Source organism: Rissa tridactyla, chromosome W, assembly GCF_028500815.1.
Source record: "Rissa tridactyla isolate bRisTri1 chromosome W, bRisTri1.patW.cur.20221130, whole genome shotgun sequence".
NCBI classification, from domain to species: domain Eukaryota; kingdom Metazoa; phylum Chordata; class Aves; order Charadriiformes; family Laridae; genus Rissa; species Rissa tridactyla.
This window is the reverse complement of record NC_071496.1, coordinates 19,772,613-19,795,415: the sequence shown is the minus strand read 5'-3', so window position 1 is coordinate 19,795,415 and position 22,803 is coordinate 19,772,613. Positions and strand designations below refer to the sequence as shown.

Genomic DNA, 22,803 nt, shown 5'->3' with positions numbered 1-22,803 from the left:
AATATTCAAGGATCACCTCCTCCAAGATCAGGAGCGATGCATCCCAACAAAGAGGAAGTCAGGCAAAAAATACCAGGAGGCCGGCATGGATGAACAAGGAGCTCCTGGACAATCTCAAACAGAAAAAGGAAGCCTACAGTGGGTGGAAGCAAGGACAGGTAGCCTGGTAGGAATACAGAGAAATTGTCTGAGCAGCCAGGGATCGGGTTAGGAAAGCTAAAGCCCTGACAGAATTAAATTTGGCCAGGGATGTCAAGGGCAACAAGAACAGCTTCTATAGGTATGCCAGTGATAAAAGAAAGACTAGGGAAAATGTGGGCCCACTCAGGAAGGAAACAGGAGACCTGGTCACCTGGGACATGGAGAAGGCTGAGCGACTCAATGACTTTTTTTACTCAGTCTTCACCAGCAAGGGATCTAACCACACCACCCAAGTCGCAGAAGGCAAAGGCAGGGACTGGGAGAATGAGGTAGTAGCCCACTGTAGGAGAAGATCAGGTTCGAGACCATCTGAGGAACCTGAAGGTGCACAAGTCCATGGGACCTGATGGGATTCATCCACAGGTCCTTCGGGAACTAGCAGATGAAGTTGCCAAGCCACTATCCATCATATTTGAGAAGTCATGGCAGTCCAGTGAAGTTCCCACTGACTGGAAAAGGGGAAACATAACCCCCATTTTTAAAAAGGGAAAAAGGAAGACCTGGGGAATTACAGACCCGTCAATCTCACCTCTGTGCCCTGCAAAGTCATGGAGCAGATCCTCCTGGAAACTCTGCTAAGGCACATGGAAAATAAGGTGATCAGTGAGAGCCAACACAGCTTCAGTAAGGGCAAATCGTGCCTGACAAATTTGGTGGCCTTCTACAACAGGGTTACAGCATTGGTGGACAAGGGAAGAACAACTGATGTCATCTACCTGGACTTCTGAAAAGCATTTGACACTGTCCCACATAACATCCTTGTCTCTAAATTGGAGAGACATGGATTTGACAGATGGACCACTCAGTGGATAAGGAACTGTCCGAATGGTTGTACTCAAAGAGTTGCAGCCAACAGCTCAGTGTTCAAGTGGTGAGCAGTGACGAGTGGCATTCCTCGGGGGTTGGTACTGGGACCAGTACTATTTTTATTGGTAACGTGGATGTTGGGACTGAGTGCACCCTCAGCAAGTTTGCCAATGACACCAAGCTGTGTGGTGCAGCTGACACACTGGAGGGAAGGGATGCCATCCAGAGGGAACTGGACAGGCTTGAGAGGTGGGCCCGTGCCAAACTCATGAAGTTCAACAAAGCCAAGTGCAAGGTCCTGCACCTGGGTCAGGGCAATCCCAAGCACAAATACAGGCTGGGCACAGAATGGATTGAGAGCAGCCCTGAGGAGAAGGACTTGGGGGTACTGGTGGATGAGAAGCTCAATATGACCCAGCAATGTGTGCTTGTAGCCCAGAAAGCCAACTGCATCCTGGGCCGCACCAAAAGAAGCGTGGCCAGCAGGTCGAGGGAGGTGATTCTCCCCCTCTACTCTGCTCTCATGAGACTCTACCTGGGGAACTGTGTCCAGCTCTGGAGTCCTCAGCACAAGAAGGACATGGACCTGTTGGAGCGGGTCCAGCGGAGGGCCACAAAGATGATCAGAGGGCTGGAGCACCTCTCCTATGAAGACAGGCTGTTCGGCCTGGAGAAGAGAAGGCTCTGAGGAGACCTTGTAGCAGCCTTCCAGTACCTAAAGGGAGCCTACAGGAGGGATGGGGAGGGACTCTTTATCAGGGAGTGTAAGTGATAGGACAAGGGGTAATGGTTTTAAACTGAAAGAGGGGAGATTTAGACTGGATATCAGGAAGAAATTCTTTACTGTGAGGGTGGTGAGACACTGGAACCGGTTGCCCAGGGAAGTTGTGGATGCCCCATCCCTGGAAGTGTTCAAGGCCAGGCTGGATGGGGCTTTGAGCGACCTAGTCTAGTGGGAGGTGTCCCTGCCCATGGCAGGGGGGTTGGAACAAGATGATCTTTAAGGTCTCTTCCAACTCTGTGATTCTATGAATTAACCAAGCTCTCTTAGCTATGCTGTACTTCAAGAACAAACATGTGCAAATAACATTTTCTTCAGCAATTCCACAGCATAAACAAGAAAATGAAAACTTTTTAGTGGAAGTACTACATTTCTGAAATATTACTTATTTGAAGGGCTTGCAGTTCAACACCAGTATACATATACAGACACACTCGTGAGATCCACAGACAGAGAAAGTTAACTAATAAATGGTACCTGTCTACTAAGTATGAGCATCAGTGTAGCAATGCTAGGCTTTATCCACTAGCTTTCAGCCATGAGATCTTTAAATTCCATGCACCAACAAGGAAGTACAGCCACACACAAAATAGGGAGAAACTCCAATGCATTGCGAGAGATGGTGCAAGTTCTTTTCTTCTGAAGCTCATGCTATGGAATTAGAATATCAGAATTATAAAGAAAGTTCTCTGATTCATGTCTCTGCAGCATAAATGCTATGTTTAGGAGATGCAGAATTATCAGTGATGGTTTTCTGTGCTAACAGGAAGCACTTCATACTCTCCCTCCAAAGAAGGAGGACCATTTGTTTAAGGGATAGAACAAGATCCCATTCTTAATGGTTTTAACTAGAGAACCCAACAAATTACCAATGTCATTACAGAAGAGAGGTGCTGACCTCTACAGTAATAGGAAGTACAGAAAAATATACAAGTTAATATAGTAATAAAATTTTGTTAAGTCAAGTAGGAGCACTGGGTATATGTACATGTGTATAATGCATAATTACTCAGATAAATGCATAAATATTGAAATATATAAGAATAAAGTTCTTTCTATTCAGGGACATTGAAAATCATTTCACCAACTGCAAAACAAATAGATACAAAGAATACTACATTCAACATACATGAAAACAGTAACACAATATATACAATATGGTGGGTATCCCAAGACAAAGCATCCCTTCATATACATGGTATACACATATATTCAATATATTATGACAATATATATTTTAAAACTTTGTTATAGACAACCCCCCCCTACAAAAACACAGCAAGGATCAAGCACACAAGTCCAGGACTGACAAAGAATTTGCTACCCATGCTCACACCATCACCACCACTTTCATTGCTGGGAAAGATATGCCAGTGCTCTTTTCTGGGGTGCAATGCCTCCACATCCTTCAAGGCACTGTGAGCAGCAGCTGTGAAGTTAACATCACCAGTTGTGAGTAGGTCAAACACACATGAGTAAAAATAGATGTCCTTCACCAGTATCTTCTCATGGCATTTGGTGGTGGCAGTTTCCAGTGTGTACACTGACCAGGGATGAGTAGCGCTTGCCTGGGGGAGTAACTGCCCCATCACAGACAATGGCAAGTGGCCGTTATCATAAATACGTTCACTTGAAGGGCAACCATTCACACAGAGCTGCAGATCCTGACTCTCCTCGTAGGCCATAGCAAACTCCTGAGGCATGCGAATGGCCAGCATTAAGTAGTGTCCAAGTTGGCGTATAAACACTGTGGTTCCGATGTACCTGGCATGCATTTCAACATATTTGCCACCAACTTTTTCTACAATTTGCAAGCTCTTGATGCTCCCACCAGTGCCACTTGTTGTGCCATCCACAAAAGCTGCAGGTAAGTCATCAGTCACTGCTTGATATACTTTCTGATCTGTACAGTCTTGGTATGATTTAAAGATAATAGTTATCTGGGGGTGGGGAAGAGAAAAAAAGAAGTTAGTGATCATGGAAAAAAAAAAATCTCTTACTGGAAGAGTTACCAGGATTAGCTGTGTTAGAGTACTGTAAAAGCACTGATATGTTTAGTCACAACCATCAGTACGACAACCAGAGACATGAGAGATGCATTACCAGAACAACTAGTCAAATTACTGGTTACAGCTCCTAATCCATTTGTCCTAGGAATTGGGAGATTTGACACTTCCAATCCACCGCTACTAGAGAATGTGCCCATGGAGAAACAAAACTAGACTGAAAAATAACCCAAAACATGTCCTTTGAAGGGTGACTTCCAGCATAGAAACCAGAAGCATAAACCAATTACTTGTTCTTTTAAGATTACAACTGGCCTTTTAAATCTTTATAATTATTGAATAAGCCATGACAGAAACAGTAGGTCCTCTGATACTCTGGAAATAGTTAGGCTATTTGGCAGACTGAGTTTGAGGTGTCCAGTGACTTTTTCCAAAATAAAAAATATAATGAAGAGTTGCATATAAACATTAGAAAGAGAGATGCTTCTTCCTTTCCAGTTTCAGAAGGGAGGAAACCCTTCTGAAAAGGGAAAAGGTCAAAGGATATTTTGCACTGGAAATAGGGCTTCTAATCATCCCTTTCATCCTTGACTGACTAAATCAAGACTACTTAGTCTATTATTTAAGCACTCTGATATAAGAGTCAGGGTACTCCAAAGCACATTAGAAGATATTTTCAAACTAACATGACAATTTTCCTTAAAATCTACTTACTAGCAACTCCACTTGTTTTAATTTCAATTAACTAGCACACTTCTGCATAACAGCTTTTGTTTCCTGCTCCTCTGCTTTGAAATAAGAGCTAGAGCTTTAACAGCTGGATTGCAAATAATCTGAGTAAAACCTTGACCTTATCAGCCCCACCTCTTCATACCAGTTGTAAAAGACAAGTCTTTCCTTCTAGCACCTCTTCCTTCTCCCATCCCAACAACTCCTCCAAATATGCAGGCATATGCTAAACACTACGTTATTTTTTAATGTTTGGTTTGTCCCAGTTAGTTCATTCTGTTAGTCTTTCTGTCTCTCTCTGACATAACATCCTGGTTTGAGGTAAAACAGACCAAATTTTACTTTGCAGCTAAGCCTCTTCTAACTAACTGAACTCTCTGAAATTAACAGCATATTTTTCCGACAGTATCCGCTTCCAGAGTGATAAGACCTGATAGTTTATAATTTATGCCAAGGAATGGTATGCAGAGATGCTGTAACAACCAAGGTCAGCTGACTTTGTTATTTGCCCCATTGGAGGGTTGGAAACGGAAGAGTGTAGAGGGGTTGCACCTGCGGGGAGGAGGGGACAGGACAGGTGACCCAAAACTGACAAACAGGGGTATTCCATCCCATCTGCCCCATGCTCAGTATAAAAGCTGAGGGATCAAAGGGTCAGCACTCTTTCTTCAATGGCCGGCGTCCAAGGAGGACTCTGTCTGTTCATCTGCCTTTGATCCCAATCTGTGCATTCCTGAATCCAGATCCGGAATCCAGTTTCCATCCGTTGCTGTGTCCAGTCTGGGACTTCCCCAGTGCCTGCCAGATCATCATCCTGGGACCTCAATATGGTTTTGTATATATTGTATATTTTCATTATTTTCTTTTTATTTTATTATTAATATTTCATTCGTTTAGTTTCTTTTAAACTCATAAGTTTCTTTCTCTCTCATCCTTCTCTCCCTGAAGGGAGATGCTCTACCTTCTCTGAAGGGGAGAGAAGTAAAAGAGAGCATCTGTTCATTTTAGCGGCCAGCCCAGCCCAAACCACGACACATACACATACAGAAAGCACTTGCTATTTTAATTCCACGTGTTCCCACTGGTGCTGTGGAATCCAGATCCTGAGTTCAGCTCCCGTCCATCACTGAGTCCAGTCTGGGAATTCCCCAGTGCCTGCCGGTGCCGTGATCATCATCCTGGGAGCTCGATACAGTTTCGTATATATTGTATATATTTAATTATTTTCTTATTAATATTATTATATTTTCTTTTTATTATTTTATTAATAATATTTCATTAAAGTAGTTTAGTTTCTTTTAAATTTATAAGTCTCTCTTTCTCTCATTCTTCTCTCACTTGGGAGAGAAGTTAGAGAGCATCTGTTGTTCATTTTAGTGGCCAGCCCAGCCCAAACCACGACAAGATGTGCTTAAAAATTTAATTTTGGACCAAATCTTTCCATTCCTACAGATGCCAATAACATCATCCTCACTGAGTCTGCCAAGCATAAAGATTACTTAAACCCATCTTACCTCCTTTCAAAGATGGTGTTACTGAACATGTAACTTTCTGAAGCTGCCCAAGTGAAGTTTCTAGAAGACTGGGGAGGGAGAGAGTAATCATCAGTCCTGTGCGGGAGCGATGAACAGGATCACTGAGCAAAGGGCATGGGGTGGTGTAACGGGAAGGGATCACAAACTCAACAAAAAAGTGTTACCTCCAGCACCTGCATGTAAGAAAGGAAGTGCCTACAAGGCACCCTTATGAAGAAATCCCCAAACCCTCTCCAGGAACTCAACATGCTGAGATACCTCTCTGAAGTGCCTGTAGCACAGGGAATAAACATGATGAGTTAAGAAATCCATGTGCAGTTGCAGGGCTATGATCTTGTTGGGATCATAGAGACGTGGTGTGATGGCTCCCGTAACTGGAATGTTGCAATGCGGGGATATGGGCTCTTTAGGAAGGACAGGAAGGGAAGACGAAAAGAGGGAGTTGCCCTTCATCTGAGAGAGCAGCTGGAATGCATGGAGCCCTGCCTGGGAATGGATGAGGAGCCAACTGAGAGCTTATGGGTTAGGATAAAAGAGAGGACAGACAAAGGTGACATTCTAGGGTGTGTCTGCTATAGGCCACCCAACCAGGAAGAACAAGTGGATGAGCCCCTCTACAGACAGGTAAGAACAGCCTCATGTTCACAGTCCCTGGTCCTCATGGGGGAATTCAACCACCCCGATATCTGTAGGAGGGACAACACAGCAGGGCATAAGCAATCTAGGAGGTTCTGGAAAGCATCAATGACAACTTCCTCACCCAAGTGATAGAGGAGCCAATGAGGAGAGGTGCTCTGCTGGACCTCCTACTGACCAACAAGGAGGGGCTTGTTGGGGATGTGAAGGTCAAAGGCAGCCTTGGCTGCAGTGACCATGAGACGGTGGAGTTCAGGATCCTGAGGGGAAGGAGGGAAGAGAGTAAACAGCAAGCTCACAACCCTGGACTTGAGGAGAGCCAACTCTGGCCTCTTCAGGGATCTGCTTGGAAGAGTCCCTTGGGACAGGGCTCTGGAGGGAAGGAGGGTCTGAGAAAACTGTTTAATATTCGAGGATCACTTCCTCCAAGCTCAAGAGTTCCATCCCAACAAGCAGGATGTCAGGCAAAAATGCCAGGAGGTCTGCATGGATGAACAAGGAGAGCCTGGCAAAACTCAAACACAAAAAGGAAGCATACAAGAGGGAGGAAGCAAGGAGGGGTAACCTGGGAAGAATACAGAGACACTGTCTAAGCATGCAGGGATGAGGTTAGGAAAGCTAAAGCCCACATGGAATTAAATCTGTGCAGGGTTGTCAAAGACAAAAAGAAGGGTTTCTACAGGTACATAGGATACAAAAGGAAGACTAGGGAAAATGTGGGCCCATTGCTCAATAAGATGGGGGACCTGGTGACACAGGACACAAAAAAGGCTGAGGAACTGAATGCCTTCTTAGCCTCAGTTTTTACTAGCAAGACCAGCCTTCAGGAATCCCAGGTCCCAGGAGGAAAGTCTGGAGCAAGGAAGACATACCCTTGGTGGAAGAGGTTCAGGTCAGGGAACACGTAAGCAAACTGGACATACACAAGTCCATGGGCCCAGACAGGATGCACCCACAAGTGCTGAGGGGACTGGCAGATGTCAGTGCAAGGCCATTCTCAATAACCTTTGAAAGATCATGGCAACTGGGAGAAGTGCCCAAGGACTGTATGGAAGCAAATGTCACTCCTATCTTCAAAAAGGGCAAGGAGGAGGACCCAGGGAACTACAGGCCAGTCAGCCTCAACTTGATCCCTGAGAAGGTGACGGAGCAGCTAATCCTGGGAACCATTTCCAGGCACATAAAGGATGGGAAATAATCAGTCATGCTTGACCAACTTGATAAACTTCTACAATGAAATGACTGGCCTGGTAGATGAGGGGAGAGCAGTGGATATAGTCTACCCGGACTTCAGAAAGGCCTTTGACATTCTCCCATAAGATCCTCACGGACAAGTTGTTGATGTATGGGCTAGACAAGCAGACAGTGAGGTGGGTTGAAAACCGGCTGAATAGCTGGGCCCAGAGGGTAGTAATCAGCAATGTAAAGCCTAGTTGGAGGCCAGTAACTAGCAGTGTATCCCACGGGTTGATAATGGGTCCAATTCTGTTCAACATCTTCATTAATGATCTAGATGATAGGGCAGAGTATACCCTCAGCGAGTTTGCTGATGACACCAAATTGGGAGGAGTGGCTGATACACCAGAGGGTGGTGCTGCCGCCATCCAGAGGGACCTCAACAGGCTGGAGAAATGGGCTGACAGGAACCTCATGAAGTTCAACAAGGGGAAATACAAAGTCCTGTACCTGGGGAAGAATAACCCCAGGTACCAATATATGCTGGGGGGCTGCCCAGGTGGAAAGCAGCTTGGCAGAAGTGACAGGACAAGAGGCAATGGGCACAAACTGAAGCATGGGAGGTTCCATCTGAATATCAGGAAACATTGTTGTTTGTTTTTTTTTTTTTTGGACCATGAGGGTGACCGAGCACTGGAACAGGTTGTTTAGAAAGGTGGTGGAGTTTCCCTCCTTGGAGGTATCCAAAAGCCATCCGGACATGGTCTCGGGCAACTGTCTCTAGGTGACCTTGCTTGAGCATGGGGGGGTGAAGCAGATGACCTCCAGAGGTCCCGTCCAACCTCAAAACCTCAACCATTCTGTGATAATACATCTCTAGAAGGTCCGTGGCTGGTGTGTCTTAAACACAACACTTGTAACACTGCATTATCACACTATTCTGTGAGCACCATAATGGAATTACAGTGCTGTAGGTCTGCAGTTAGTAGGTGCAACTATGTTGCTATTTTACCATAGGTTCCACAGCTTCGTGTGTTAGATTGACCCTGGCCAGCAACTAAGCACCCACCCGTTGCTCATTCACTTTCCCTCCACCCCAGGAGGATGGGGGAAGAGAATGGGAAGAGCAAAAGCAAGAAAAATGCACGAGTTGAGATAAAGACAATTTAATAAGGGAAAAACACACCCACAGAAAAAAAAACCAAACAACAAAACACACCACAACAAAACCAAGTGATGCAAAGGCAATCACTCATCACCTCCCACAAGCAGACTGATGCTCAGCCCATCTCTGAGCAACAGCTACTTTGGAAAAACTACCTCCTTTTTTTTTTTTTTTTCTGAGTATTATGTCATATAACATGGAACATCCCTTTGGTCAGTTTGGGTCAGCCATCCAGGTTGTGTCCCCTCCCAAGTTCTTGCCTACCTCCAGTCTGCTTGCTTGCGGGGGGTGGGGTGAGGCAGGCGCACACAGAGCAAGAAACAGAGAAAGCTTTGAGCTAAGTACTGTTGTGTTGTTCAGCAATAATCAAAACACTGGTGTGTTATCAACAGTCTTGGTCACAAATTGAAACAGCATGGCTGCTATGAAGAAAGTTAACTCCATCCCAACAAAACCCAGTACACTTCACATCCTTGAATTTCACATGCTTGCAGTGAAGTGACAGTGTTCTTTAAGACAGACATTTTCATCAGTTTATTCATAATTATATTGTTTATTAGGTTTTGTTAGCTTTACTGCTATAAAGTATTAATAGCTGAAAAAAAATGACACAAGAATCAACAGACTTAATGTGCTGTTCTTAAGCATGAGAAGAGTGCATTTTTCAATGAAAGAAATTAAACATTTTCTATTTTGCAGCTGTAACACCAACCAGAGCATCACCACAAACAAATGAATTCTCATTCCTGTAGGAACCCAGACTTGCTTAGGTAAATGACTCCAAGAACAGGAGTTAGTAAACTGGATTAGTTCTAAAAGCAAGAAAAGAGACAAACATTTCATCATCTTATTTTTTGAAAAACCTTGGTGAATAGCTACTGTAAAAGAAAGCACCTGCAACTCTAACAAGTTAATATTCCTTCAGTTACTAGTTTTGAAAAAAAGCACTTCACTGTAGCAGTTGTTTCTGTAGTCTGCATTCATTCATTTTGCCATCAAGTATTTTATTATTTTGTAGATTGCATTCTACTATATCACTCATCATGACTTTAAAATGCACGCAGACTATTAAAGTCTTCATTTGCTTTGAATTAGTACAAGGTTGTGCATACAGTTGTTTTCTTATAGGGTCTTGTGATCAAGATCACATCCCAATATTCAATTGGCCCCTACTGCTGTTTCCATTTCCCCCCCTTCATAGAACTCCACTAGGGAAAGAGGGAGCAAGCAGGGGAAAGGGCAGAAGAAAGAAAAAACAGTTCAGAGCTACAGAAACAAATCCTATTTTCAGCACACAAATTCACACATATATTGCATGTCCTTGGTGACTTAGAAAATCTGAAATAGCAACTTTCCTCATGGATTAGTTTGAGCAAGTAAGCAATATAAGTTTGGCACATTTGTACTGTACTACTCCATCTATTATTGATGCTATCTAAAATATCAATGCCTTTGTTAAACATTTATTTTTCTTCTGACCAAGCTACTCTGGCTCTGCTTATTAATTTTTAAATATTTCTTTCCTTGCCCAGTCTAGCCCAGCCATAACAATAAGATGCAAATTCAACTCCCATATCTAGAAAGGCAACTTCAGATGCCTGTCTTTTAGACCTACTGCAGGCAAAATTCCTGAGGAGAGAGTTCAGGCAAAACCTGCCTAGAATTAGGCCAGACTTCATACAGATGTTAGAAAACACAAAGGTGACAGTACCACATGCAAGAAGGTGATACTACTTATTGGACAGTGAATGCAGAAAAATTGGAGTTCTGTTGTGGGGTTTTGGGTTGGTTTTTTTGTGTTTTGTTGGGTTTTTTTTGAGGGCGGGGGTGTGTGTTGTTTTGCTTTGTTTTCCTTTTACTTAAGAAAAAAGACACGTTAAAAGAAAGGAGGTTTTTGGAAAGATTTTGATCTTGCACAGTTTCACTCACAATTTCAGTGGAATAGCTCCAGGTCCATCTCCCTCCCCATACATTTCTCTTGACTAGGTTGTACTTTCAGGCAAGGGGCATGCATTCAGGCAGAACCTACCTCAATACCACTGTAGACTCAAAGTGGTACTAAAATTCAGACCCACCCCTTCCTCCTCAACTACAAATCCCAGCACATATGGGCCACAACACCTACCTTGGAAAGGTTACAGTCAGCATTCAAGTATGTAACAAGAAAAGCTAGTTAGAGAGGCAAGGAACATTGATTATAACAAGGAAGTTATTCAAACATTTAACAACTGTACACTCAACCAGTGGAACATGCACACTGAAACAGAGTCTTTACAATTCACAGAATCACAGAATGATTTGGGTTGGAAGGGACCTTAAAGATCATCTAGTTCCAACCCCCCTGCCATGGGATGGGACACCTCCCAAAAGACCAGGCTGCTCAAAGCCTCATCCAGCCTGGCCTTGAACACTTCCAGGGATGGGGCATCCACAACCTCCCTGGGCAACCTGTTCCAGTGCCTCACCACCCTCACAGTAAAGAATTTCTTCCTGATATCCAATCTAAATCTCCCCTCTCTCAACTTGAGGCCGTTACCCCGTGTCCTATCATTACACTCCCTGATAAAGAGTCCCTCCCCATCCTTCCTGTAGGCCCCCTTTAGGTACTGGAAGGCCACTATAAGGTCTCCTCGGAGCCTTCTCTTCTCCAGGCTGAACAGCCCCAACTCTCTCAGCCTGTCCTCATAGCATAGGTGCTCCAGCCCTCTGGTCATCTTTGTGGCCCTCCGCTGGACCCGCTCCAACAGGTCCATGTTCTTCCTGTGCTGAGGACTCCAGAGCTGGACACAGTACTCCAGGTGGGGTCTCACGAGAGCAGAGTAGAGGGGCAGAATCACCTCCCTCGACCTGCTGGCCATACTTCTTTTGATGCAGACCAGGATGCAGTTGGCTTTCTGGGCTGCAAGTGCGCATTGCCTGCTCATGTTGAGCTTCTCATCCACCAGCACACCCAAGTCCTTCTCTCTCCTCAGGGCTGCTCTCAAGCCATTCTCTGCCCAACCTGTATTTGTGCCTGGTTTCAGCTGGGATAGAGTTAATTTTCTTCCTAGTAGCTGCTGTGTTTTGGATTTAGTATGGGAATAATGTTGATAACACATATTGTTTTAGTTGTTGCTAAGTAATGCTTATATTAAGTCAAGGACTTTTTCAGCTTCCCATAGAAGCTGAGAGGGAGCATAGACAGGACAAGCTGGCCAACGGAATATTCCATACCATAGACATCATGCTCAGTATATAAATGGGAGTTGGCCGGGGGGCAGGCATCCGTAATCACTGCTCGGGATGGGTTGGGCAATCAATGCATCAGGTGGTGAGAGCAATTTGTATTGTATCACTTTTACCATTATTATTATTTTTCTCTTCCATTACTGTTCTATTAAATTGTCTTTATCTCAACCCATGAGTTGTTTGGTGTTTTGTTTTGTTGGGTTTTTTTTCCCTCCTTTTTCTCCCTACCCTACTGGGGTGTGTGGGGGACTGGTGAACAGCTGCATGGTCCTAGTTGCCCGCTGGGGTTAAACCATGACAATCACATTTCTTATGACATAAGATTTTGCTATTGAGCATTTCTTTTGTTAACAGAGCAGCACAGAAGCAGATGAGATCCCACAGTGAGCCTATGTAATAACGTGTCTGTATGTCTGAGCAAGGCACAGTGGGACAGGCAGACTGCAGAGATGGCAATCTGATGCATCAGAAGCAGCTAGTAGCGCTTCTTACGCTTTATCTTCAGAATAGGTCTGCAGTTTAAACTACATACTCCTAGTGCCCAACATCAAGAGAAAGCACTCAAATGCCTTCATTATGTACTATTCCAGTCTACAGGAAAAGATAAGGAATGATTATGCTTAAGGGGAAACACAGCCCCAGTGACTTATTAATGATTTCATTTAACACTGGAGAATAGGCAGGAAGATGGTTCAGCAAGAGGTTTCATGATGTTAGACCAGTGGTCTTCAAATATCCCTGGGAGACCTGTGAATGACTGAAATGATCTGTGGGAGGCAGTTCACAGGTAGTCAGCTGCGTAGCATTGATGGGGAATTTTTATCATACCCCTTGGGGTGAATTAAACACACGTTTGTGCTTAAATATAAAAACTTACTGAAGAATGCATTGGGCAGAGTCCTACCACCATAAGTGATTGTACAAGGAGTCCGCAAAGATGTGCAGATTCATTATATATGCTTGCACCCAGCACCAATCCTGTGAGCATCAGCATGGGGCACCTCAGCCCCATCCCCCCAAGCACCAGTTCTGCTACCTAAAGGTGGCTCCAGAGAGCTCACATTGCAGGACTGCTACAAGACAAAGTTGCAGGGATTTCTTATCTTATCAGCAAAGGAAACTTCACTCCCTTACAGGGAGTCCTTCTGTCTCCTGCTTCCAACCCATTTAACCCCTTCTGCAGTTGGGCCTTCCAGATCATTTCTTGGTCACAAATTACCAGTGCTGAGCAGTTACAATTTGAATTCCCCCATCAGCGTACATGAAATATCTAAAAGGGTCTCACAACCCTGTCCAAAAGCTTTTGGAGCTCATAAATACAGGAAAGTTCAAAGTCTAACGTAAGTGGATTGTGGTGGTTTGGGTCAGGTTGGCCAATGACAAGATGACAGATGCTCTCCCCCACCTCTCGCTCCAAGGAGAGGGAGAGATAAAGAGATTTATGAGTTTAGAAAAACTGAACTACTTTAGTGAAATATTAACAATAAAATAAAAAGGAAATAATAAAATAGATACAATATATACAAATATACACAAAACCATATCGAGCTCCCAGGGAGATGTCACTGGCAGGCACTGGGAAAGTTCCAGACTGGACTCAATGAGGAATCACGGAATCACGGAATCTTCAGAGTTGGAAGGGACCTCTAGAGATCATCTAGTCCAACTCCCCTGCTAGAGCAGGATTGCCTAGAGCACATCCCTCAGGGCTGCATCCAGGCAGGTCTTGAAAATCTCCAGAGACAGAGACTCCACAACCTCCCTGGGCAGCCTGTTCCAGTGCTCTGTCACCCTCACTGTAAAGAAGTTTTTCCATGTATTTGAACGGAACTTCCTATGTTCTAGCTTGTGCCCATTGCCCCTTGTCCTGTCGCTGGGAACCATTGAAAAGAGCCTGGCTCCGTCCTCCTTCAACCCACCCTTTAGATACTTGTAAACATTAATCAGGTCCCCCCTCAACCTTCTCTTCTCCAGGCTAAAGAGTCCCAGCTCTTTCAGCCTTTCCTCATAAGGGAGGTGCTCCAGTCCCATAATCATCTTGGTTGCCCTACACTGGACTCGCTCCAGTAGTTCGCTGTCCCTCTTGAACTGGGGAGCCCAGAACTGGACACAGTACTCCAGTTGTGGCCTCACCAGTGCAGAGTAGAGGGGGAGAATGACCTCCCTCGACCTACTGGCCACAGTCTTCCCTATGCAGCCCAGGATGCCATTGGCCTTCTTGGCGACAAGGGCACACTGCTGGCTCATGGATAATTTGCTGTCTACCAGGACCCCCAGGTCCTTCTCCTCAGAGCTGCTTCCCAGCATGTCCGCCCCTAACCTATACTGGTGTTTGGCATTCTTCCTTCCCAGGTGCAGGACCTTACACTTGCTTTTGTTGAACCTCATTAGGTTCTTCTCTGCCCAGCTCTCCAGCCTGTCCAGGTCACGCTGGATGGCAGCACGGCCCTCTGGAGTGTCGGCCACCCCTCCCAGCTTGGTATCATCAGCAAACTTGCTGAGGATACACTCTGTCCCCTCATCTAGGTCATTAATGAATATATTGAACAAAATTGGACCAAGTATTGACCCCTGAGGGACACCACTGGTTACAGGCCTCCAACTGGACTCTGTGCCACTGATCACAACCCTCTGGGTTCTGTCACTCAGCCAGCTCTCGATCCACCTCACTGTCACCTCGTCTAGCCCATACTTCCTCAGCTTCCTAATGAGGATGTTATGGGAGACAGTGTCAAAAGCCTGAATTCCAGATCTAGCTTCACGAATGCACAGAGTGGGATCAAAGGCAGACAAACTGACAGGGTCATCCTCAGACATCAGTCACTGAAGAAAAAGAGACATTGAAGAAGGCAAGCCATTGAAGAAGAGCCAACCTGACTCCTTTGATCCCTCAGCTTTTATACTGAGCAGGCAGATGGGATGGAATACCTTATTGGTCAGTTTGGGCCACCTGACCTGTCCACTCCTCCCCACAGGTGCAACCCCTCCATGAGGTAAACAACCAAGTCAGCTGACCCTGGTTGCCACAGCAAAAAGTGTAAGCAAGAGCCTCTCTCACTGAACAGAAAGTTGGCTCTGCTTCACCCCAAACCAGGACATGGATTTAGAGGTGACTGCTTCAATTATGCTGCTGGTGCCAAGTTCTGGGGGTGTTACAAAACTACATACGGTAATCCCTCATCAGCCTGCTGGTCACCTACAGAAGTGCCACGCAACATTTCACCATGTGACACCCTGCTCCATGACCAACATCAGTGGCTTATGCAGGATGCCACCCACATTATCCATGTAAGGTATGATTCTCTCAAATCACGCTGCCATGGGTGGAGCCAAGGAGCAGCATGACTCTTACACACATTCAAAAGACATTTGCACAATTGGTTGTTGCGGCCAGATGACCTGGACACCAAATGTCCCTGGCAGTCCACTGGAGCTATGGCATCACTTATGATCCTGTGCTTGCTATTGGTGATTGGGCGAGTTGCTGTATGGGCACATTGTTACACATCTTTCCTACTGCCTCAAAGTTGGGGGTTTTTTGTTCGTTATAATGCATTGTCAGGCTCCATTACTGTTTGGACTACATCATGACAAGTTACCATCTCATGTCAGAGAAGAAAACGTGAAGGAAAGGTACGCAAATTCCATGCACAGAGAAATGAAGAGGAAACCGGGAGGGGGGGGGGGGGGAGAAGGATAGAGTTCAGCATTAGATTTCCAAAGAGAAACTCAAGGTCATTCAGGAAAGTACTTCTCAGATGTGATTAAGCAAGAAGGTCACTGTTTATAAGTAACTCTAGAAACAGCTAGCATCTATTATTGATTAATTTCAAAACTACTCAGAACTTCATAATAGTTGTGTCCTTTAATCAATTGGAACAGTAGTTTAAAATATTCTACCTCCTTTTTGTTCCTAAGTGGACAGTCCAAGGAAAAGGGCTCTTCTCCCCTGTAGCGAGTTTGCAAAGCATATATGGTAACAGGCAGGTAAAGCACACAACATTAAACTCACATCTCCACATCTGATAAAAAACACTGCCACCTTTATTTATAACTTTATTCTCCTTCCTTCTGTCCCCAAGAACCCCCCCCAGAGGCTTTAAAGACAGTCAGATAGATACAGCTGAGTATGCGTGCATGATCTTGCCTCCTTTCCACCCCACAAATTAAGTTATTCAAGACACAAGCTTCTGCAATAGTTCTCCAGCAGCCCCAGAGACAGGAAAACTGTTTAGTGCCTGATAAACTGTCATAGCTTGTCCTACAAAACAACCTCTAGTAAGGTCAGGCTGTCCTGAACACCAGGAAACAGGATTGTTTATTTTTACACCAATGAAGTTGGCAAATCTTTAAAATCAGTACATTGCCTGCACCCAGTAAGATATTGGTAGTTTTGCTGTGTGTCCTGTTTTTCTTACAAGACTGTCTGGAACAACATGGCACATCAGTGTAATCTAGCATAGCTTCACACATACTAAATGTGTTCATGACAGAATTAAATGAGCTTTCTTTATGGAGGAGGAAAGAACTGTGAAAACAATGAAGGCACAAGCAGAGAGCTAAGATCACATCAGAGAAACACAGACCTTAATTTTAGACAAGTCTGAGCTCCAAAACTAAACACAAGACCAAAGAGCTTATTTGCATCTTCTGCCCAGTACACAGGAATTCTATTAGAAGAGAAAAAATATAGCTTCCAGCAGAAAGTATCTTCTGCTACAGCTTTTAAGCAGCTGAACAATAACTGGAAAACAAGTGTTATATTATTTAAAGGAGAGTAAATACAGGCTGTTCAGTCCAGTGATCTCCTCCTACAAAAAAAAAAAATAGAAGTCAGACTGCAAAAGAGACATCTAAGTGTTTTGACTCTGGGGAAAAAGAGCACTTACCCAACGTTTCACTACACTGCTAATACAACCTATTCCCAGGTTCGAAACTTTATGACCAGTAAACCCACTACAGTAAAAACTCTGGGTTTTCCACCACCAATTGTTTGTTTTTCTCTTCTCTGCCCTCCCTTTCACTCTTAACCAACCCACTACAAAACACCCAGATGAGTTCCCTGTCTGTTTTTAATTACTGGAAATGAAGTTTTCCATAGGGAAGTACAAACACCTCTGCCTTATTTGCTATTCAGGGACAACTATGCTAGTGATATCCAGAACGCCTGTGATAGCAATGAAAGACAAAGACTTTGTCTGCACGCTTTATTTAGAGGAAAACAAACAACAAATACCACCATCCCTTCTATTTAAGGCATTCTACAATACCCTTTCCTACCTGCTTCCTCTACAGACCCTTGTAATAGCCATTAAGCCTCAGAAGATCCCCAAAAGGCTGGGGAGCTCTACTTCTGTAGTTGGAGAAATCAGATACAGAGATGCCAGAGACCAACTCAAAACTCATACTGGAAGTCTGTAAGAAAGGAAAAGAAAAGGAGACATTGAATTCAAGTCTCCCAGCTACTTAGTAATCATAGAATCATAGAATTTTCAAGGGTTGGAAGGGACCTTAAAGATCATCTAGTTCCAACCCCCCTGCCATGGGCAGGGACACCTCCCACTAGATCAGGTTGCTCAGAGCCCCATCCAGCCTGGCCTTAAAAACTTCCAGGGATGGGGCTTCCACCACCTCTCTGGGCAACCTGTTCCAGTGTCTCACCACCCTCATGGTGAAGAACTTCTTCCTAACGTCCAGTCTGAATCGACCCATCTCTAGTTTTAATCCATTTGCTCTAGTCCTGCCATTACCCAACATCCTAAAAAGTCCCTCACCAGCTTTCTTGTAGGCCCCCTTAAGATACTGGTAGGCCACTATAAGGTCTCCTCAGAGCCTTCTTTTCTCCAGGTTGAACAACCCCAGCTCCCTCAGCCTGTCCTCATAGGAGAGGTGTTCCAGCCCTCTGATCATCCTCGTGGCCCTTCTCTGGACACACTCCAGCACATCCATATCTTTCTTGATTAGGGGCTCCAGAACTGGACGCAGTGCTCCAGGTGGGGTCTCATGAGAGTGGAGTAGAGGGGGAGAATCACCTCCCTCGACCTGCTGGCCACGCTTCTCCTGATGCAGCCCAGGATACGATTGGCTTTCTGGGCTGCTAGTGCACACTGACGGCTCACGTTGAGCCTCTCATACACCAGTACCCCCAAGTCCTTTTCTTCAGGGCTGCTCTCAAGCCAGTCACTGCCCAGCCTATATCAGTGCTTGGGATTGCCCCGACCCAGATGGAGGACCCTGACTTGGTCTTGTTGAACTTCATGAGGTTGGCATGGGCCCACCTCTCCAGCTTGTCAAGGTCCCTCTGGATGGCATCCCTTCCCTCCAGTGTGTCAGCCACCCCACACAGCTTGGTGTCGTCAGCAGACTTGCTGAGGGTGCACTCTATGCCACTGTCCATGTCGCTGACAAATATGTTAAACAAGACCTTCATTCTCCATCTGAAAGGCCCTGGGATCCAATGCCAATAGGCATAAACAGATCAAACAAGCTCAAAAGAAACTAGCATTGCAAGTTTTAATTAGACCATAGAATATATAACAGCTTTATTCAATGAAGAAACACGTCCTTACTATCAGCATCACAACTACACAAAATACCTACAAAATGCCAAGAGCATTTTGTGAATGAACATATCTCCCACAAGACACATCTTTCCAATTACAGACTTAATATCCTGGGTAACTAATCTGTTGTGGCACTGTCAATATTTTTTTTTTTGTTTTCTGTTATACAATTAAAAGAATTAATGCAAAGACCCACACTCTTTCCATCCTTCTGCTCTAGAATTTCCACTTAGTGTGGGGACAGTCACAGATGCTGCAGTTTGATGCTTGTTTTAAAGCATCAATTTAGTTATTCTTAAATGTTTATGTGGTAATATTTATGGACGGGTTTGTTGGCTGTTTTGAGTTTTGTTTGTTTCTAAGGAAAGAAGTAATTTTCCAAGAGATGAGTCCAGCAGATTTATTTTCCTTGAACTACCACATGCAAGATTCTCAACTTACTACAACCCTTAACTGTTAAGGGTTAAGTAGTTTACTACTCTGTCTTGGCCTTCTACTTCTGTATGCATACACAGTGTTTAAGAACAACCCATACCTTATTTGTAGCAGTAGCACTGGATCCTGGGACCACAGGCACATTCGTCACTTGCACTGATAAGTAGTTATTGTCTATGAGAGGCCAAGCACCTTCCACTTTGCATGTCTGGAAGCGATCCTTAAAAGTTCTCAGATGAGGATCACCAAACAAGCCACAAAATAGGTAAGTAGGAGAAGTCTGTTCCTCTCCCTGATGTTCTCTGGCTCCTGTGTGGCCACTGTAACTGCAGGGATCATGGGTCACTTCAGGGTTGGTAGAGGATGTGGGTCCATCCTTGGAACAGTTTCTCTGGCTCATGAGGTCACTGATTCCAAGCACTGCAGAATGGTAGACTAGATTTCCACGGCATACTTTGGAATTGCGATAGGTACAAGCAGCGTATGCCCGCAGGGCCTTGCAAAACTCCAAATCAAAGCCATCAAGAGCAGAGTTTAGATGTGAAGTTAAGGACACGAAGTCTGTGGTGCACTTCTGGATTCGACAAGGCGTTTGAAGCTGGCAGTCAGCTAAGCACAAAATAGAAGGTAGAGAGAAATCAAGCAAACCTCTTTGATGGCAATATTCCCTTTCCACACCCACAAGTGCTACAGAAAACCATCTTAAAGAACTTACAGTACTCACCCATTGGGGAGAACATTCTGCAACAGAGAAAAAGGGGTTGAGAAAGAGCGTGTGTGTGTGGGGTGGGGTGGAGGAGCAACAGCAGCCAGGTGGAAGATAGCGATATAGCCCATCTCTCTCAAAGGGTGAGATAACCCAAGCATGATGTGAATTTCATCTAGACAATAGCAAGTAATAGATTAAGAGCATTAACTCCTGGAAAAGAAACACTGGACTCATAGTTGGCAAATAATAAGCATAGAATTGCATCACCGTCTTAAGTTAAATCACTTTGTCGATAAGCAAGTCTTCATTTAGTCTTTCAGTACTTTACATGACAAGTTACCGAACTTTTAAACAGAATACTGTTCTTGAGAAGGATGTGGTTAAGGAATTAATTGATACAGGTTTAGACACAAACAAACTGAATGAAGCAGAGATCAGTTTCTCTTCTTCAAGAATGCAGAAAAAAAAGGGGGGGGGAGGGAGGGGCGGGCAGATGGACAGACAGGGCCAGGCCAGACAGGGCCAGGCCAGGCCATAAACTCTATTTGCTTTACTTCCCCAGCGCTGACATAGCTAAAGCTTCACTGCTTGTTTTCTGGAATTGAACAGTGAGAAAACAAGCAGCTGTTTGAAGCTCAAGCTGCCAGCTAGATAATCCAAACACTGCAATAGCACCTCTTAAAGTATAATAAAATAATGAGACAAAGGGCAAAAAAAAGCACCTCTCCCCACCAAAACCTGAAGTACTTATCAGATGTATGTAAACAGGTACACAATTCAGGTTACATAAAAAAAAACAAACAAACAAACCACAAAATCCACAAGACAAAAACCCCCCTACCCATACCAAGTAGTTGCACCTTATCTGGTCACCTGATTTCTGCAAAGAAAACATAATTACCATCCCAGCAAGCAAACGAATTTTTACAGCCCTTTCTTCTGCAGCTCTCACTGTCACAGCCTAAAATCCTTCCAGATTCTCATGGCAGTTAACACCAGTCTTCAGAGTTTAACTTTTACACAAAGCAACTCATGAGGGGTAGAAACAAAACAAACAAGCCTGCACACATTCCACAGGCATTAAAACTAGGACGACAGTCAAATGATAAATCAGGTTCTCTCCCATCCAAAGAGCAGAAGACAGCCATAACAGCAAATGGAACTTAAAAAAGAATACTTGCAAGACTTCATGTAATAGCTGTCCAAGCACCAAAAACTATCAACTGAAAACATGCAGAGAGAAGAGATATTTTACAGCCATGCCTTTCCCTCCTCTCAAATCCTTCTCTTTACACCATTTCCTACCTTTTTTTTTTGGTGCATCCTCAAAGTAAAATAGAGCCGAGTTCAGTTTGATTTTAACAGTTCAATTAAAATATTCCTAAGTTTCTGAAAAGCGGGGAGTGAAAGAGGACCGAATAATAATGTTGGACCTTTAATTTTTAAATGCAGTTGTTTTCCGCAGTTCACAGTGATGAGAGGATATTATCAATTTCTCTGCTTATCCCCTAGCCAACCCTCCTGTGAGTCAGGACTCCTATGACATACCCAGAACATCCAATCTGTGAATTTAGAAGGGCAACAGGTGTTTTGCCTATGATAGGTAGCTAAAGTAGATATCCTGTCAAAATCCCAACAGAGAGTAGAAGCAACCTTTAACCTACAGCCAAGCATGACCATGAAGCATATGAGTAAGCAATAAGTTTCTCAGTACTTCTTTGTGCAAGTGATATGCGGCTTTGCTAAGAAAAATAAATAAATAATTAAGTTCTGTGTTTTAAGGTACACGATCACAAAGTGAAGAGACCTATGCCAAGCAAATTGACATAGACTATGCCAGTTCAGAGCCTGACTTTCAAAGCATCAATTTTTAAAAATTATGATTAAAATACCACAAGTCACATATAATTTAGTCTAGGTGGGCAAAGCAAGTTATCAAATAGCAAAACAAATCTACCCATCCAAGCCCCCTTGCAACTTTAGGAAAATTCATTCTGCTGCTTTCAGTAGGCTCTTGGTATAGAGGGAAGGGTGAGGTGAAACAGCAAATCTGACTAAATCCAGATGACCTAAACCTGCATTTAAACATACAATTTATTTCACTAAAGTTATAAATGTTTAAAAGCACTCAAGCTAAAGAGAAACACTTTCACAGAAGTAAAACTGATCAGATCACTTCTGAGTGAAAAATACTTTAGGCGAGCACTATCAGTGTATCTTCCACCTTCTCCCCAGTTTCCATTAAGTCAGGCAAATAGTTCTATCAAAAAAAGAAACACCACCTAAAACCCAGAAAGAAAGCCTATGTTTTCTCCAAGTCCTCTGGCTTGCTGCTGTACAGCTGCATGCTGCCCTGTTCCGCAATCACTATTTCCATCCCTATATCAGTGTTTTCACACACGTATTCCCTCGTACAGCGCGCTTCTTGCGCAGCCTCTGAAGAGCCATCAAGACAGTGCAAACGCTGTAGACACTACTCACAAACTCCGTATCGGCCCGAGCCGCCAACGCGCGTACCCAGCCCCTCCTCGGTCCCGCCATATTAAAGTCTAAAGTGCATCTGCGCAGGCGGGTGCAAGCACTTGTCGGGATCCGGCTCCACGCATCGGCTCCTCCCTCCCCGGTCCGCCCCCCATACCTGTGCCCAGCAGCAGCCCCAGGGCGGCGATGAGACCGAGAGCGGCGGACGACAGCCGGCATAGCCACTCAGCTGCGGCGGCGCAGGAAGGCGCTGCTCTCCCCATGCCCGTCCATACAGACCCCCTGGTTGGAGGCGGGACGGGGCCGCAGCATGAAGCGGCAAGCGGAACGCCAACGCCTCCTCCTCGCTGC

The 22,803-nt window shown here is 44.5% G+C and overlaps 1 protein-coding gene across 1 annotated transcript; it reads right to left on the bottom strand.

Annotated features, from left to right (window-relative positions):
• Positions 1-3,054: 3,054 nt before the first annotated feature.
• On the bottom strand, positions 3,055-22,715 carry LOC128902014 (repulsive guidance molecule B-like). Its single transcript, XM_054184273.1, has 3 exons — positions 22,610-22,715; positions 19,363-19,871; positions 3,055-3,729 (listed from the first exon to the last, which is right to left on the bottom strand). The coding sequence occupies exons 1-3, from the start codon at positions 22,713-22,715 to the stop codon at positions 3,055-3,057; spliced, it is 1,290 nt and encodes a 429-aa protein (XP_054040248.1).
• Positions 22,716-22,803: the final 88 nt, after the last annotated feature.